We start from the raw sequence: 19194 nt of genomic DNA on the forward strand, positions 1-19194 counted from the left end.
CCGCGGGGTCGCCGTCCGCGCCGCCGGCTCGCTGGGCCCGGCGGACTCACGTGACCGACGCGGGCTCTGGAGCGGCCGGCCGCACTGAGGAAGCGGCAGCGGCGGAGGCGGCGACCGCAGCCGGGAGGTAGCGGCCTGGCAAGGGACGGGCCGCTGCCCTCTCGGACAGCCGCGGCGGAAGAGAAAGATGGCGGAGGCCTCGGCGGCCGGGGCGGGCGCAGGCGCCGCTGTCGCCGCGCACCGGTTTTTCTGCCACTTTTGCAAGGGCGAGGTCAGCCCCAAACTACCGGTAAGAGCCCCGTACCCTCTGCGCTTGGGCATCCGCGTGGATCCTTCGCCTCGAAGTCCCCGAATGGGTCTTCAGCTTCTCGCACAACCCTGATTTCTCTGACACCAGTCTCACAAATACGCTCTGCTCACTGTTTTCTGGTCGCTGGCCCCAAATCCCGGGCGTCCCGGCCCTGGCTCCGGAACTCCCGCCCAGCCCGTTTCCCCCTCGGATATTCCACCTGCCCCTCACTCCCTCTCTGCCCTTTACCTGTCCCCCTCCATCTTTTTGTCTTTCTTAGCAAGTTCTCTGACAACTCTCCCCTCAGTTTTCTTTCACTCTTTTTCACCTTGTCTCCTTCCCACGTTGACCTCTCTTTCCCCCTCTCGATACTTTTTCTGCAGTTGCTTCTCACTTTTCTCTGTGGCCTTTTCCACTTTTAACCGGATCCCCCTCCCCCATCCCCAGTGGAGCCAAATAGCGGATTGCTGAAGATTGTCCCTATTCGGTTGTCTCTAGGGAAGGAAGGAAGAAAGCACGAAGAGAAAGAGAGGGGTGGCAGGTAACTGTGGGGAGGTGAGGAGGATTTTGCTCTTCAGTGGTTTCCAAGGCTCTTGTGAAAGTGAAAACAAGTATACTAATGACTTGCAGACTGCCTATGCTCCCTGTCACTATTGAAGGAAATGGCTTTAGGAAGAAGGCAGGACATATTGTTGCAACTTGGTTATTTTGGTTGTCCTGCTGCCAGTGTCTTTAGCATCACCTCCCTTCCCCGCCCCTTCCCCGATTCTGTCTCTTCACTTAATAAAAAGATCCAGGACAGAATGCTGGGGACTGCGTCCTTTGACATAAAATTGGTTTTTACCAGTTTCTGCCTGATTGTCTGTTAGCCCCTGGAGAGGTGGTGCTACGGGTGTGAAGAATGTGCTTCTGCAGCAGGCGAGCCAGCTGCAACACTCCAAACCCAGCTCTTTTGGGTTGGGTTATAAGCTACTGCAGGGAGACCCACAAGGGTGAATTGTAAATCTACCCTTGGCCGACCATCCTGAGAATTAGTTATGGTTGTTGTTTTCCTTGGAAGTATCCAGGTTCAACCTTAAGACAGGGTGGCTACATAACTCTGCCTCCGTTATTTACTGTCTCAGATACAGTCTGTGAGAAATCCTCCTAGAGTGTGTCTGCGTACATGTCTTGTTCCTTAGAAACACAAATGGAGCCTAGTGATTAAGTGTCTCAAGGGTATTTTAGCCTTTTCACCCAAAAGTTGTGTTTTTTTCAGGATTTTATGGCATTTTCTTTCCTCTGTTTGCCCCACACCCTCCAGGGTCATAGTTTCATCTATGTGCTATTTTACTTTTGCTTGCTGATTCAGCTGTGTGTGTGTGTATGCCTTTTGCTATATTTCAGTGCTAAGAAGAGCAGGTGCTTTGGTTTTTTTGTTTTTGTTTTTGTTTTGCCAGCGGACACCAGAGCCTCCGGAACTCTCTAACCACAGAGAGGGAGTCTGGAATTCAGCCAGTATGTGTGTGACCAGTGCCACGCTGAATGTGATGCCCTGTTGAACATTGGAGTCTTCTGATCTTTAAGTGCTGTTCACTGTTTGCCTTTAAGAGTGAGAAAACAGTCTAACTTCCCAGAACTTATTATATCTTCTCTTAACATCTCAAGTCCCCACTTCGTGCTCTTGAAAAGGGATAGGTTGAAAGACTTGGTAGGTGTTTTTATAAGCCTTTGTTTGATGCCTGAAGGAGAAGTTCTTGACCTTTTTAGTCTCATTTATTATCTGTCATGCCTGATGTGTAGATTGAATACTTTCTGCATACATACAGAGTTCTCAGCTGAATGTTCTGGAGGCAATACCAAGGAATATGTGGTTCCTGCCCTTCAGGACCTCACTATGCTATTGGAAAGACAAGACAAACATGGAAAAAGTAACAACATAGGTGAATGAGGGTGGATAGTATGTGGTTTAGAATTCAGTGAGAGGGGGATATGATAGCATTGGTGATGTGAAGTCAGGGAAGTGACAGTTGAGATAGGATTTAAATTGAGTTTTGAAGGATAGGTAGAATTCAGATTGAGGAGAATAGCATAGACTGTAGAAAAGAGAAGGAAGGAACATTTAGTAAATCATTGTTGTCATGCATTTCTAGGAAAAGGTGCAATGAGGTCAGGGTTATAGTTTTGATTCATGCATGAGCCAATTTCATCTTGTTTCATGGATCTTTAAGCTTAAGCTGTCACCTTGAACATGTTGGTTGTAAGAATGATCAGATTAGATAAGTATCTGGTTCGGTACAAATCTGACTCTGCTACTGAAAAACCAACTCAACACTGGTAAGTCAGTAATACGATTTTCATATATATAGGAGAACATTGAAGAGTTTTATAAAAGTAATTTTTTTATGTGAACTTGAGATTCCTTCACTATAAGTACTCAGCATAAGTAGGCATGCATTGTTTCTTGAATTGGACAAATGTGATTGGAAACCAAATGTCTTTTTGAGGGTAGCCAGACCCAGGTTTTCTGGAATAAACTTTTTCTTTGTGTTGATTTAATTTGCATCTCAAAAGGGTGCTTCCTCTTGTGCTAGTTGGATCACAAGAACGGTCATTCCTGAGTGCTGTCCTCTCTGAAAACCAGAGGTGGAGTATCGAGTTTACTGTCAGCTTTTAATGAGCTATATTGCTAGGTGGGTTTCTTGACCCAGTTGGTGGAAAGGACTGCTCGCTTCAGAGCCATCTCATCTCTTGCCATTTTATCCCCCCCCTCCCCGCCGTAGAATCATAATGGTGTTCAGTGGAGTTAAGTTGCAGGGTTTTGGAACTCTTATTTCTTCTCCCTTCCCCGATTTCTAGGGTATAGCACTTCTTGATACATTCGGAAGTGAGTGCAGGTAATAGCAATAGCTTACCCAGTGGTTCAGCCCCGAAACTCCCCTTAGGTTTTTGTTTTTGTTGATTGTTTTTCCTGTCGGTCCTACTACTCTGAAAGATTCACGGGCCCAACTAACTTTAATGTCTGTATTAAAAGAAATAATTTTGGTTATAACTCCTGAGAGAGAATGGAATATGCCTAATGCTATGTAGGTTAAGCCAAATTCAGTTGAATTAATTTGGTGAAATAACACGTCTTACTGCTAATCCTGATCTATCCATTTTACTTTGTGTGTCTTTAGTTTGGATCCTCCTAGATAAGAGAACAAAAGGTTTATTTAGAAAGAGACAAAGATCGGGGCGCCTGGGTGGCTCAGTCCTTGGGCGTCTGCCTTAGGCTCGGGTCATGATCCCGGGGTCCTGGGATCGAGCCCCGCATCAGGCTCTCTGCTCTGCGGGAAGCCTGCTTCTCCCTCTCCCACTCCCCCTGCTTGTGTTCCCTGCTTGTGTTTCCTCTCTCGCTGTGTCTCTGTCAAATAAATAAATAAAATCTTTAAAAACAAAAAAAGAGAAAGATACAAAGAAATGAGGAGAAATCAAGATAATTTTAGAATGAAAATACATTCAGTGGTACTGTTATCATTGGACATCAGAAAAGAATCTCTGTTGGGGTGCCTGGGTGGCTCAGTCGGTTAAGCATCTGCCTTCGACTCAGGTCATGATCTCGGGGTCCTGGGATTGAGCCCTGTGTTGGCTCCCTGCTCAGCAGGGAGTCTGCCCCCCGCCCCCCCCCCCCACCGCCCCCTCTTTCTCTCTCAAATCCATAAAAATCTAAAAAAAAAAAAAAAGAATCTCTATTCTAGAAGTGGCTATAGATTTAGGAATTTCTCTTATGAAAAGTGTTTTCCTATTTACAGTGAAAATAATTTTAGTAAAATTTGAATTTTAAAATAAGAGAATTTGATTATATGCTTTAAAACGCGTAGGGTTTCAAGTTTACATGTGTTGGGTAAATGGCATTGTGTATTTTTGGGTAACTTAAAATTATTTTCAAAACACAGCAGAAGCTTCTACCTCACCTGACTGTCCTGTTGAGAGACAATGTGAAGCCAAGACTGCTGGAGATACTATGCTACATTGAGGGATGACTGAGTAGTACCATAGAAGGCTGTGTCATGCGATGTAAAGGTGTCATTCCATCCCCACACTACCCTACCCCCCTTTTAAATCAAGGCCAGAGAATATTACCTGAGATTGCATCTGGTAGAGTGTTCATTAAATGCGTGAGATAAATCATATGCAGGGCAAACTACTTTTGATGTTGATGAGACTAGGGTGATTCTTAAGTGTTTTATGGAGATCAGAGTATCCAAATCCAGACAAGAGACCAGTGTAATTAAGGACTGCCAAGGTATTACTCACCTCTGAGGCTCTGCCTGAAGGAACTAACAGGCTTGTTTCTCTCTTTCACATCTCCTTGTTATATCACCTTTGATCTAATAAAATGTCATCCTTGTCAATCAGTAATGTTACCTGCTTTGGTTCTTTACCAGGTGCTATACAAGTGATTATCATTGTGCTATGCTTGTAATGACTCTAATACAGGAAAACTTTTTTTAAAAAAAGATTTTATTTATTTGAGACAGAGCACGCACTTGCGAATGGGTGGAGGGGCAGAGGGAGAGGCAGAGAATCTCAGTGGAGAGCCTGAGGTAGGGCTGGATCTCAAGACCCTGAGATCATGACCTGAGCCAAAACCAAGAGTCAGACACTTAACCAGCTGAGCCACCCAGGTGCCCCAAATACAGGAAAACTTTCTAACCATCCCATAGTAAGAGTAGCTAAAAAGTACATCTCATTTTTTTTAATTAGAAAAATTTTTTTAAGTACATTTCTTAAAAATTTCGTGATTCTTAAAACTCTAAGCTTACTGACCTCGCTTTTTAAGTTGCATGATTCATAGGAAGATCACAGAGCAGTGTCCAAGTAATGTTAGTAGTTTATTGAACTTGGGGAAGGAATTTAGTGTTTTGAGCTGGGCTGGAGAGGTTTTCCTTATTAGATATCTTATATTCTCCTATTGGTGACTCACCAGCTAAAAAGTCTGCTTGATTAGCATCTATCTGGTACTGTGTAGCAGTTGTTTATTAGATATTGCTTGAATGATGTGATGAGTTATATTTAAAAGCAGTGGCTTTAGTGTTGTGAGATCTTTATCAAAATGGTTCCAGTGGTACAAAATATAGGTACTACCATGTGAAGTTTGAATATATGGTGTCAGTAAATATATTTCCTGCAAGGATCTAGAAATAAGAAATACGTATTCTTATAAGTAGAAGGCTAGTTCTGGCCTTGAAATTCTACTGATATATAGACATGTATATACTGGGGAAATTTGGGGGATTTTTTTCAGTATGAGGAAGAACAAAATTCTTAAACTCACTGCAGATAAAATCCCTTGTACTTTTTTGGGAAGTACCAACTGAATGCTAACACTTTGTGTTTCTTTATGTTTACTTGGCTTTTTATGACCTTTACATACATTCAGGGAGGAAATGCTAAGGTCTTTCAACATCCATCTTATTAGAAGAGGAAAGAAGATGTGGATTGCTTCTAATTCTCTATAGTCAGAAGGGGTCTAAGAATAAGCCTGTGGATGCTGACTTTTTAAAAAAATCTCTTCACAGCCTAATAATGAGCAATAAAGGAGATAGCGTAAAACAGTGGTTCTCAACTGGAAGCAGTGTTCTCCCCAGGAGAACCTTTGGTAATGTCTGTAGTCATTTTTGGTTGTTCTGATTGCAGGGGGTGGGGGGGGGGGAGAGGCCAGGGATGCTGCTAACATGCTACAATACACAGGACAGCTCCCCACAACAAAGAATTATTGGGCCCAAAATGGTAAGAGAGCTGAGGTTGAAGAATCCTAGTGTAGAAGGATAAAGAGATCGTCCTCTTGTGTCCGTGGTGTGTAAGGTTTTGTTCTGATGTGGCTTTGATTTCTAATTTTGGGATACTGATGAGAATTTTCAGTAAGATAATTGAGACCATATAATTTTAGCCAAAGCCCTGATGGGAGGGATTATTTAGAACAGTAGTTAGTGGCTGCTATTCCATTATAGCTGTATCTGTTGGGGTCACTTTCTCTACTTGTGGTTACTGAGACCAGAGGAATTGGATCACTTCTCTCAAGTTACACACTGTAGGGCAACTTCTAAAAGAAAAGTATCCAAATTTTTTGTCATTTGGGAATTAATTGAGGTAGTAACACCACTTGTAACTTAGTAAGACATCTGGAAATTCCAGTTTGAAAACAAGGCAAAAAGCAGACAACAAGCCTAACTTAGTTTCTTTATAGTTCATCTTAGCATTAATCAGGTTTTACTTTCTCTCTTTCTCTTACAGCTCTCTTAGAAGTGTCATGAACTCAGGAGATTTTGTGTTTAAACTTTCAGTTTCTTTAAACTCTTGGCTGAGAGGGTGAATTGAATGATCAATCCTTGTTCTGATACTTCAGATGACTAGAGCTGAGTCACCTGGCCCTCTGTGTTTACCTTAGTATATACTACTGTAAAATAATATTGAGGTATACCTCTTGGAAGCCTGAATGAGCATTCAGAGAAATGGAGCTATGTAGTCTTGGATTAAAAGGTAGTGTAGGAACGAGCAAATACTTATTTGGTGGAGAAATAGGACCTTTGCCATAGTAGAAACATTTTAGGTAGTTCTTCTTATAGTTTCATGTGCAGAAGTGTAGGTTAGATTCTGAAAATTTTTTTTAATTCTTAAGTTCAATTGTTAGCAAGTCAGAATTCCTTTGAGGTGTCGAGGTGCATGTGTATCAAACAGAAGTGAATTGGTTCTCATGATTTTTAGCCGAGCACACTTTTCTTGTATGTTAAATAGATTGTCCAGCCTCTTTTCCCAAATAGGCCAGTTAGTTTTTTTTTCTTGAAAATCTGTTAAGGTAGGTAATCTCTGTCCTTGACAATTTCAGCAAGTGTCACAGAGAAGTTCTTATAGACAAGGTATCCTATATTTACCTCTTTGTCATTTTCCTTGATATTGCTTAGATTTGAACAGACTTTAAATCTAGAGAACCATCTTCCAGTAAAGGTTTCATCATGTTTACTTTTTTTTTTTTTTGACCAAAAAGAGATATTTATTGAACAGTTACCCACCACTGGAGTTGACTTAGGCAGGCCCGATGGAGGGTGTCTCCACCTTCCTGATTTATTTTCAGCCCTTGAGGGCATCATTGTAGATCAAAGCCAAGGCTCCCAGGAAGGTGACATATTCCTGGAAGTTCACCACCTGGTCCTTGTTCCGGTACAGGTCGTCCATCAGCTTTGCAATGTCAGCATCCTGCAGCTTCGCACCAATGGTGAGCTCTTTCTGGATCAGCTCCTTCAGCTCCTTCTTGCTCAGAGTGTTCTTGTCACCTTCCCTGCCCGGGTATTTATGGAAGATGGCCACGAGGAGGCCAGTGGCCTGATCCAGGGGGCACGCCATGGCTGGGCACTGGGCTCAGAGCGCTTGGCCGGGAGAGCGTCCAGGGACTGCCATCATGTTTACTTTTCACCATGCTTAGAATTTATATTGTCAAAATAAAGAGAAAATCCCATAGTTACATGCCCTTTAATGCCTTTTTCTGGATTAACTGAGACCTGCAGGTATCCTGTAGTGATGCTGATCTTCTAGCCTCGTGGTTCTCAGACCTATTAGACCCAGTGCCTTCTTTTTATAATAAATATTTCGAAATGTTCCTTTTAATGAAATGAAATTCACATAGTACAACTTCCCTACACATACAGTTTTTTTTAAATAAAATAATTCTGTAGCTGTGAGATAAAGAATAAATAAATAATTCATGACGCAATGGTACACATTTCAGCCTGTAAACACTCAGTTGTCCGTAACATATTATACTACATGTATAATGTAGTAGATATTGGCACCAAACATTTATGTAACAGCTACCTGAGTAGACTGTTATAACGGTATTTGCAACTTTAATGCCATGAGAAGCAAACCATCAGAATGGTGAACAATTTTTGGAAAAGGTACAAATAAAGTATAATTTTATCTTTTTTTACTCAGTAGTTGTTTTTCTGGACAGTTAGTGTAGATTAAAATTGTGCAGAAAGACTTGGTGTTTATATATAGAATGAAGGTAGGACCTAGGCTTTGAGAAAGGTGTTTTTTAATCTACTTAACTTATCCATATGACATTTGAGAATAGAAACATTTATTTGTGCTGCAATTTTCTATGTGTTCTTGCCTCTGTCCATTAAATATCAGTAGCATTTTTAAATTGCTGTGATAGCCAAAACAGTTCAACAGATATCCAAAATGTCCCAGTGGATATCCAAAATGTCCCCTAGATGATTGTATTTTCTTCATTAAGAATGCCTTCTAGTTATACAGGAAAACATTTTCCCATTTTATCATTTACTCTTCTTTTCTCTTGCTTATTATTTCCTACGTTAGTGCAATACTTTCCACATGTTGAAAGATTCAGAGTTTGTCCTTTAGATTTGTTTTACTTTTCTTTTAGACAGTTCCTCCTGTATACCTTTAAATTTCTTATTTCCTCACCACTCTTTTTATTGCTACTTCCTTCATCAGTGGATAGAATGGTGCCTGGTGCATAGTATTCATTAAGTATTTGTTGAGTGAAGGAATTGTAATTGTAGGCCTTTTCTTCTTACCACTTTCTGCTTTTATACATGTTGAAAATCATGGGGGTACTAGTGTTCGTAAAACACCCTAAAACAGAGCACAAACCTGTAGACTACTGAATAAAAGTTTGGCTCAAAGCAGGGGTCTGATGGACCACTTATTAGTTAGGGGCCAGAGTTGAGCCTCTTGTTTTTTTGAATGTAGCTTTGTTTGTATATCTGACAGCTTATAAGTAGAAGAGCTTTTCATAGTTACCTGCCCTCTATCTGAACAGCTGATTGGCTTTTAAAATTTATTATTTATTTAATGAGAGAGAGAGAGAGAGAGAGCGCGCGCGAGCGAGCATGAGCGCACGCACGAGCGTGAGCAGGGGGAGGGGCAGAGAGACAAGCTGACTCCCTGCTGAGCGGGGAGGACCCTGAGATCATGACCTGAGACAAGTCAGATGCTTAACTGACTGAGCCACCCAGGCGCCCCACACCTCATTGGCTTTTTATGCAAAGTAATCATTTGTAACTGAATTTGTTGAATGGAACTTAGCTGCTTCTGGTGAATCTTCTGTAATTTAAGTGGTGGTGAGGTACTTTATTCTCAGACAGACTTAATTGTTGGTTCTTAGATTGTAATCTTGAGTGCCAGCTGTTAGGTTTGATCTTGTAATATGGTCAGTGTTGAATCTTCAGAGGCATTAGTGTTCCCAGTTAAGTTAGGTTGAGGAATGGAAATTTTGTATGTTAAGCCTGTTGGTTTGAAAAAATTGCTGTTAATTTCAATTGCTGATGTAGTGTGAAAAGTTATTTATAATGGTACAGTTACTTTTGTTTAATAACATAAAAAAATTCAGCAAATTAATTTTCACTGCTAGTCTTAATTTGCATGTTTTAGATTAAAAAGTGGTTGAAAGTATGGGGCACCTGGGTGGCTCAGATGGTTAAGCGTCTGCCTTCGGCTCAGGTCATGATCCTGGGGTCCTGGGATCGAGCCCCACATTGGGCTCCCTGCTCGGCGGGAAGCCAGCTTCTCCGCCTCCCTCTGCCACTCCCCTTGCTTGTGTTCCCTCTCTCGCTGTGTCTCTCTCTGTCAAATAAATAAATAAAATCTTAAAAAAAAAAAAGTGGTTGAAAGTAATATTAATAAGTGAGAATCGTAAAAGTGTTGAATTCCCTAAATTTTTCAATCTTATCAGTCACTAAAATTACTGGTGTATTATTCTGTGCCAAATGTAGGTGCTGATTCAATGAGGGAGACTTGTTTTAATATTATACTGGCATTCTTTTTTTTTTTTTAAGATTTTATTTATTTATTTGAGAGAGAGAGCACATGAGAGGGGGGAGGGTCAGAGAGAGAAGCAGACTCCCTGCCGAGCAGGGAGCCCGATGCGGGACTCGATCCCGGGACTCGAGGATCATGACCTGAGCCGAAGGCAGTCGCTTAACCAACTGAGCCACCCAGGCGCCCCTGTACTGGCATTCTTTTTAACATACAGTCAGTATTAGATGAGCAGATTGAGAGTTCCCAAGGTTTTTTTTTTTAAAGATTTTATTTATTTATTTGACAGAGAGAGACACAGTGAGAGAGGGAACACAAGCAGGGGGAGTGGGAGAGGGAGAAGCAGGCTTCCCGCTGAGCAGGGAGCCCGATGCGGGGCTCGATCCCAGGACCCTGGGATCATGACCTGAGCGGAAGGCAGATGCTTAACGACTGAGCCACCCAGGCGCTCCCAGGACTATTCTTATAAAATCTTTGTTTCTTTTAATTTTTAAAGTTCTTCAGTTAACTCATTATTTTCTTACTTTGTAAAGCTCAATGACTACTTTGATCAACCAGTTTGTATGTGATCTTTACTGACCTGAGAGTCCCTGAAGTGAATTAGATAATATTTATAAAGTTCTCTTATCTCATTGATGGAATGTCTGTACTATTGTATTTAGATGAAGAGGTATACATCAGAGGTTCAGGGATTGCTCTTGTGGGCACATGATAGAAAGGAGAATGGTGCTAAATTATTTTATTTCAAAGGCTGTTACTTAATGTAATCTAAAGGTCTTTATTCCTACCTTTTTGGTTTTAAACTGATATATATATATATATTTTTTGTTTATTTATTTGTCAGAGAGAGAGAGGCCACAGGCAGGGGGAGTGGCTGGCAGAGGGAGAAGCAGGCTCCCTCCTGAGCGAGGAGCCTGATGCAGGACTCTATCCCAGGGCCCTGGGATCATGACCTGAGCCAAGGCAGACGCTTACCCGACTGAGCCACCCAGGCATCCCTAAACTAATACTTTTAAAATGAAATGACGGTGATAGTAGTTGATGATTTAAAAAAAAAAAATGTTTTTACTTGGCAGAATAGAAAAGTTGACAATCTTGTGTGGGTTCTTAATTTTTAAATTTTAAAATTGAACTGCTTTGGGGTGCCTGGCTGGCTCAGTCGGAAGAGCATGTGACTCTTGACCTTAGGGTCATGAATTTGAACCCCATGTTGGATGTAGAGATTACTTAAATAAATAAAAGCTTTAAAATTGAACTGCTTTATGGAATCTAAAAATCAGGAGATCAGTCTAAATTGGTGTTTCTCAAAACTGTGTGCCAGGAGACTTAACTATGAATTCAGAATCATGGTAGAATGCTACATACTAAATCTTCTTGTCTCCATTCCTCCATTTCCCCCTTTACCACACAGAATGGCATATTAATGGTTCTGAAAAATCATTCAGTAAAGCAACATACTTAATAATATTGTTTAATCCAACCTTTTCCAGATTTGTTTTTTCTTTTAACAGACCACTGATTTAATATCTTGTGGAACATGGTTTAAGAAATGCTCCACATTAAAATTGCTCAGAGGAGTTTATTAGAATCTACAATTTGTTGAAAACTTTATGTTCCAGGCCCTATTTCATTGATGAAGTGTGACTTCACAGTTGGTTTGTTTCTCTGTGCTTCCAGTCCAGTTTTGTTTAAACTTAAGATTCACTACTTTTAACCACTTAGGCTCTTCTGAAACATTGTTCAGTTCTTATTTCGAGGCTAAGTACCTAAGATTAGGATATTCAGAGAAGTTTGTTTTATGAAGCTTTACTTCCTTAAGTGATTTCATTAAAACGTATACTTTGTACATGATTTCAGTGACTTTTAATCCCAAGTTATTTTTCTTTCCCTACCAAGCATGCTTTTCTTTCTCCACAGTGCTTGGAATGGAGAGCTTCAAATATGTTTTCTGGGAGAATGAATGTTGTCAGTTTATGTAAGAAGATTCTGTCAGCCTCAGCTGAATGTAAGAAGATAAAAGTTTTCTTCCAAACCAGTGGAACACATCAGAGCTAAAGGCAAACTTTTTGTATCATTTACCATTTTATATCTGTGCCACTGGGTTGTCCTCCTTCTTGCTGCCTTTAGTGGGAGCAAGCACAGAACATTATAACTAAATCTGTTCTGGCCATATTGTGTTACATGAAGTTAACTTTTTCTCTGATAATTTTTGTAGTTTAGTCTGTTTTTTTTTTCTTAGAAAATTTGGCTGCTTATTCATCTGATCAAGCTTGTATCAAGGATGTTTGGTCCCATGTGACCTAATTTTCTGCCTTGTTTCACAATGTGCTGAAGAAGGTTGGTTGATACACACTCCTGTTTGGAGTCCCTGATACAGTCAATGTTCAGTCATGGCCTGGAATGAAGGAACAAAATGATGAAGGTTGTATATGTTACTATTCTTAGGGAGTGAGACCATAAATCAAAGCAGTTTTATTGGCCTGGAACTGAATCACAGCTCTTCAAACAGTATTTAAATTGTATAGGTATCTTTGTATAACACTTAAACTGTATGTAGCTGGATGTTCTTTCTTTCTTTCTTTCTTTCTTTCTTTCTTTCTTTCTTTCTTTCTTTTTTCCTTTCCTTTCCTTTCCTTTCCTTTCCTTTCCTTTCCTTTCCTTTCCTTTCCTTTCCTTTCTTCTTTCTTCTTTCTTCTTTCTTCTTTCTTCTTTTTTTTGTAAACTGGTTTTCTTTCTGATTAATAGCCAAGGGAACAATCACTTAAGATTTTTGGAGTTCAAATGCTTAAACTGGAAACTTTCATCTTCCTTTTAAATGAGTAGTCGGCCACATGAATGAGTGAGACTTTCTTGTTTTCCTGAAGTAGAGTTGGGGGAGACAAGTAAAAGGACGGCATTTGTGCTCTAGTTTTACAGATGGAGAAATAGGTCTTCACAAAGACCATGAAGGTAATGCTGGAACTGGAAACAGAACTCTAGAGTTCTGTTATCTTTGTTTTGGGGTACACTCGATGCTTTTGAAAAGGGATGAAGCATACCTTGGTTTGAAAAGAAATGATCATAGGGGATTTATGGAAAACGTCTCTAGAAAAAAGCAGTGTCTTTGACCTACAGATGTGAGCTGGCATGAAATTCAGGGTGTGGTGGGTTCTGGTGTAGGAGCTGTGACGTGTTTCAAACAGTGCATGTTCCTAATTCTTCCAATTAGGAATTTCTGAATGGTTTTGCGAGGTGATACTCAAAGAGAATATGAACAAGAGGATAGGACTAAATATTGTGATCTTAGTTTTTGACTGTCAGACAAGACAGAAAATAGGCTTCTGTTTTATTTTTTTTAATTTAAATTCAATTAATTAACATATAATGTATTATTAGTTTCAGAGTTAGAGTTCAGCGATTCATCAGTCTTACATAATACCCAGTGTTCATCACATCACGTGCCCTCCTTAACATCCATCACCCAGTTACCTCACCCCCTCCCCACTCTCCTCCCCTCCAGCAACCCTCAGTTTGTTTCCTATGATTAAGAGTATGTTATGGTTTGTCTCCTCTGATTTTGTCTTGTTTTATTTTTCCCTCCCTTCCTCTGTGATCCTCTGTTTTGTTTCTTAAATTCCACGTATGAGTGAGATCATATGATAATTGTCTTGATCTGACTTATTTCGCTTAGCATAATACCCTCTAGTTCCATCCACATCATTGCAAATGGCAAGATTTCAATTTTTTTGATGGCTGAGTAGTATGCCATTGTGTATATATATACGCCACATCTTTATCCATTCATCTGTCGATGGACATCTGGGCTCTTTTCTATAGTTTGGCTATTGTGGACATTGCTGCTATAAACATTGGGGATCACTTTTGGATTACTACATTTGTATCTTTGGGGTAAATAGGCTTCTGTTTTAGATAAAATAAAAAAACTACTTAGGTGCTGACAGTGAACATGTAGAAAAGCAAAGCTGTGGGAATTAGGAAATAAGTAAAAAGTCTGTTTCATGTTCTGAATAAATATTGGATACAAATTTGCATAAAGTTCAAGAGTATCCACATTTCAGTGTGGGACTTAATATAAATAAGTCTTGGCTTGTAGCTCATTGTCCTGCTAAAACCTCACATATTTTGATAATTGATCCCTTGAATTTTAAGGAAAAGAAAATAATGCATTAAAACCACCCTTTCCCTTTCTCTTCAAGTATTACAAGTGCACTCTTGTGCTATTCTTCTAAGTGGGTAAGCATCAGGGCTAGGCTATACTTAGGGAGTTGTTCCTGATTCAGACGATTAGCGGTGAAAAATATTTCTGTTTATGGGTATTTTTAGATGGAACAGGCAGTGGAACATCTGAAGCAGTTCATTCAAGTGTACCTGCTACTGAGTATCTTCACTAGAGTTTTATACAATAAACTTTTAGACCCTCCGGGGGAAAGCAGCTTAGTTTGGTGCAAACAACAAGGTTCCAATTTCCAAAGATTCTGGGTAATTAACCTAGGTTTGTTTTACTTCTCTTTTACAGATGAAATGATAGAAATGACCTAATGAATTTTTTTGATAAGACTTTGTGACAGTGGGGACTATATATGTTGCCAGTATTTTGGTGGTGGGGGGGTTAGTGTGATGATTTGATGTGTTAATGTTGAAGCAGAGGAGAGATTTCCATAGTGCCAGACATATATGGGTCATTATCCTTCGTTTGCCCCTCCTCCTTTCTTTCTTTCTTTTTTTTTTTAATTTTATTTATTTATGTGACAGAGAGACAGCAAGAGAGTGAACACAAGCAGGGGGAGTGGGGGGGAGTGGGAGAGGAAGAAGCAAGCTTCCCGCTGAGCAGGGAGCCGGATGCGGGGCTGGATCCCAGGATCCTGGCATCATGACCTGAGCCAAAGGCAGATGCTTAATGACTGAGCCACCCAGGCGCCCCTGGTTTTCTTTTTTTAAAGATTTATTTATTTCCTTTTTTAGAGAGAGAACAAGGGGGAGGGGCAGAGGGAGAGAGAATTTTTTTTTAAGAAACTTTATTTTTTAAAGATTTTATTTATTTGAGATACAGCAAGAACGAGTGAGAGAGAGAGTGCCAGAGAGCATGAGCGGGGCGGGGGGGGGGGGGGGGGGAGGGGGGGATGCTGGGCAGAAGGAGAAGTCAGAAGCAGACTTTCCACTGAGCAGGGAGCTCGACTCGGGGCTCAATCCCAGGACCGTGGGATCATGACCTGAGCCAAACGCAGATGCTCAACCAACTGAGCCACCCAGGTGCCCCCAGTAGAGAGAATCTTAAGCAGGCTCCCTGCTGAGCTCGGACCCTGACTTGGGTTTTTTCTTTTTTTTTTAGAATTTGTCTTATTGTTTTATTGGCTCCTAAAATGTAACTCTGAATTAGCTACCAACATTTTTAAAAAGGACATTTACATAAAAGTGCAGAACTCCAGTCTCCCACATTCCTGCCTGAACAATGCACTGTAATTGCATAGCAAACAGTCCCTTTAAATAAGGCATACTCTTGGGCGCCTGGGTGGCTCAGTCAGTTAAGCGTCTGCCTTCAGCTCAGGTCGTGATCCCAGGGTCCTGGGATGCGGTCCCGTATCGGGCTCCCTGCTCAGCAGGGAGTCTGCTTCTCCCTCTGCCTCTCTCTCTCTCATGAATATATAAATAAAATCTTTAAAAAAATGAATAGATGGATGGATGGATGGATGGGTGAATGAATGAATGAATAAATGAGTAAGGCATACTCTTAACAGTTCCATCAAACTGCTCTTTCCTACTGTCCCTCAGGATGACACTGACCATCAGTGGTGCCAAATCTTTTGCTTTACCCAACCCATGTCATCCCCACATTGTTTACCTGGTCCTGACAGAAATTTGAGTTTATGGCCTTATATTTTATTTTTTATTTTTTATTTTTATTTATTTATTTTTTTTATTCATTTGAGACACAGAGGTACAGAGAGAGAGAGAGCATGAGCAGGGGGAGAGGCAGAGGGAGAGGGAGAAGCGGGCTTCCCGCTGAGCCAGGAGCCTGATGTGGGGCTCAATCCCAGGACCCTGGGATCATGACCTGAGCTGAAGGCAGACGCTTAACCATCTGAGCCACCCAGGCACCCCTGGCCTTATATTTTAAAGCATTTATTTTATTAAGAAATTATTAATCATAGGGGAAACTGAATCTACATTGTGACAGACTACTGTTTTTTGATAGAGTGATATGTGCCCAAGCTATGATAAACACCTCCTTTTCCTTCTTCCGTATCATACCACCCATTGCTGCTTTCTTATATGACATGGGGTCAGCACTGACTTGGGTTTTGATCCCAAGATCCTGAGATCACGACCAGAGCTGAGACCCAAGAGTCAGACACTTAACCGACTGCGCCACCCAGGCACCTCTCTTTAGATCTTTTTTAAGAAAGCATCTGAATATTTAAGTTACCATTCTGACTGTCTTTGACTAGCCAAATACGGCTTACATCACTTTCTGATAAGACAAAGTTTATTTAGGGTTTAGAGAATACAGGGAGCAAGAAAATAGTTGAAAATGTCTATTTTAATAGGTAGTTAAAATATATTTTTAAGAAGTACGATAAGTGGATGATAAATAAAATACTTTAGGATGGTAAAAAAAATAAAAGTATGATAAGGCAATCTCTAAAGTATATTATTACTATTATTATTATTTTAAGATTTACTTATTTGAGAGAGAGAGCACAGGAGCGAGTGCATGAGCTGGGGGAGGGGCAGAGGGAGAGAAACTCAGACTCCATGCAGAATGTGGAGCCCAGCTGGGGGCTTGATCTCACCACCCTGAGATCATGACTTGAGCTGAAATCAAGAGTTAGATGCTTAACTGACTGAGCCACCTAGGCACCCTTAAAGTGTATTCTTTCTTTTTCTTTTTTAATATTTTATTTATTTATTTGATAGAGTGAGAGAGAGAGAGAGAGCATGAGTGGGGGGAGGGCAGAGGGAGAAACAGACTCCCTGCTGAGCTGAGCAGTGAGCCCGACATCTATCCCAGGACCCTGGGATCATGACTTGAGCTTATGGCAGACACTTAACCGACTGAGCCACCCAAGTGCCCCTAAGTGTATTCTTTCTTATCACTGCCAATGCTTGATATTTATTTAAAAGAAAGATTCATGGTACTGAAGGAAATAGAAGCTGATTTAATGGAATTGTTCCAGTTATTCGAATTAATATTTCTGTTAAATGCCTGGGAATATTAACTTTTATTTGGAACCATTGGTAGTCAAAAAATAGATTAGAAATACTGTAAAACTGGGGCACCTGGGTGGCTCAGTCGTTAAGCGTCTGCCTTCGGCTCAGGTCATGATCCTAGGGTTCTGGGATCGAGTCCCACATTAGGCTCCCTGCTCAGCGGGAAGCCTGCTTCTCCCTCTCCCACTCCCCCTGCTTGTGTTCCCTCTCTCGCTGTGTCTCTCTCTGTCAAATAAATAAAATCTTTAAAAAAAAAAAAGAAATACTGTAAAACTTCATTGTAAATTCCTAGTCTGCCAGTTGATTTATACTGTGATTCAGTTTGTGTCTTCTACATGTATATAGTAAAAAAATAACAGTTTTTGTACCCATCAGTTTTATAATCTTAAACTGTTCTGATAACTAGTGGAGATTTTTCATTAGATTTGAAGAGAAAATTAGATCATGAATTTATTCCAGTTTTTAAAAAATCAACCCAAATGAAAAAACAAAAATCTGACATTCTTCCTCTCAGTGGGAGATCTCCAGGGGGGAACTGCTTAGGAAGCCATTCTGCGAACTTCTTATCGAATTCTTTATTTGCCAGAGTGTAATAAAAAAAACTGTCCTTGGAATCAGCAAGTACATGTAACATTTCTTCGCATCAGCTTGTATGCTGCATATTACTCTGAAACCGTATGCTTAGCTTTCTAATGAAAGACTTTTATTTCTTCCTTTCTTTTATAGGAATATATTTGTCCCAGATGTGAATCAGGCTTTATTGAAGAAGTGACAGATGATTCCAGGTATTGTACAAGCTCATGAATAAATCAGGCGTTCTGTTAACCAAATTATTTTCTATCAGCATCAGCTGAATGAATAGAAAGAAATTTGTCTTAAAACTTATGCTCTCTGCATAAGAGGGAGAGAGGGAAGAAGAGGGAAGGGTAATAAAAAAATGGGAAAATTTGGGATGTGATCTGATAGTGGGTGTGATGAGATCCACTGCTTCTGATTGTGTGTGGCATTCCTTTGAAACCTCTATATCCATATCAGAGTAAATCTGGTAAATTTTCATTTATTTTCTGAGTCTTTGGTGTCCCTTTAGATTATTGGGTGGTTTTTAGTGACCACTCTGTTGCCTAAAGGTAAATCGCTGTTATACCTCTTTGGTTGGCTCGGGAGTGACTTCTGACAAAGATATCTATCTAATAAGGTAAACAGGCTGGTCTAGCCAGGGAAACTGAGTTAGTACTCTGCTTTGAGGAAGCCTTAGGATCCTTATTCTTAATAAAATTATTGCAGTCATACTTACGCCATCTTATTGCTGTAATATTAATTGGGTTCATAATGCTTGAGATTGGCTCTCATTGGTCTTACTAAAGATATAAAACCCATAAAAGGGGGAACTATTTCTGAAGGTGACAGTATTTTATAATACTTCTTGGTTAATATGAATAAAACTATAAAAACTTAATAAAAAGTAGAATAGCATTGGTAGGATGGCCTTTTTTGGCACATTTGTTCTTTTGTGGCTATGTGATTAGATAATTTGGTTGGACAATTGAAGAAATCTGACTGGATTAAAAGAACCTGTAATCTGAAGCTTCTTTTAATCTTGGAGGGACTTTGGAGATTTTAATGGACGTAAATAATTCCTTTACTGTTGCTGTTGGCAGACTCTAAAGTTGAAGGTCGCTTCCACAACCAGGAAAAACTACACATTTTACAGTATGTACTATTAGTTTAACTTTATTAATGAGTGGTAATTATATATATATAAATGAACTGGAGCTTCTGGGGCAGTATATGGCATGGGATCAAGTTTGGAACACTTACATGGTGATCTAATAATCTTGGTTTTAAATAACAATACCAGCTCTAAACCTGTAAGATTAGCATGACAGTGAAAT

The 19194-nt window shown here is 40.3% G+C and overlaps 2 protein-coding genes across 3 annotated transcripts in view; one reads left to right on the forward strand and one right to left on the reverse strand.

Annotated features, from left to right (window-relative positions):
- The first annotated feature begins 49 nt into the window (after positions 1–49).
- Positions 50–19194, forward strand: part of RNF115 (ring finger protein 115) — a 64989-nt gene continuing 45844 nt past the window's right edge. Inside the window, exons 1-2 of one of the 2 annotated variants that reach the window (XM_032419961.1) lie at positions 50–289; positions 18029–18087. In XM_032419961.1, coding sequence (XP_032275852.1) covers positions 188–289; positions 18029–18087 — 161 coding nt within the window. In that variant the 5' untranslated portion in view covers positions 50–187. Of the gene's footprint in view, positions 290–18028; positions 18088–18960; positions 19013–19194 lie in introns of those variants that run through there. The other variant, XM_032419967.1, reaches the window with a different exon arrangement.
- LOC116641967 (protein S100-A6-like) lies at positions 7275–9148 on the reverse strand. Its single transcript, XM_032419975.1, has one exon. The coding sequence runs from the start codon at positions 7652–7654 to the stop codon at positions 7382–7384; it is 273 nt and encodes a 90-aa protein (XP_032275866.1). The 5' UTR covers positions 7655–9148; the 3' UTR covers positions 7275–7381.

Source organism: Phoca vitulina, unplaced genomic scaffold (genome assembly GCF_004348235.1).
Source record: "Phoca vitulina isolate PV1807 unplaced genomic scaffold, GSC_HSeal_1.0 scaffold2, whole genome shotgun sequence".
Taxonomy (NCBI): domain Eukaryota; kingdom Metazoa; phylum Chordata; class Mammalia; order Carnivora; family Phocidae; genus Phoca; species Phoca vitulina.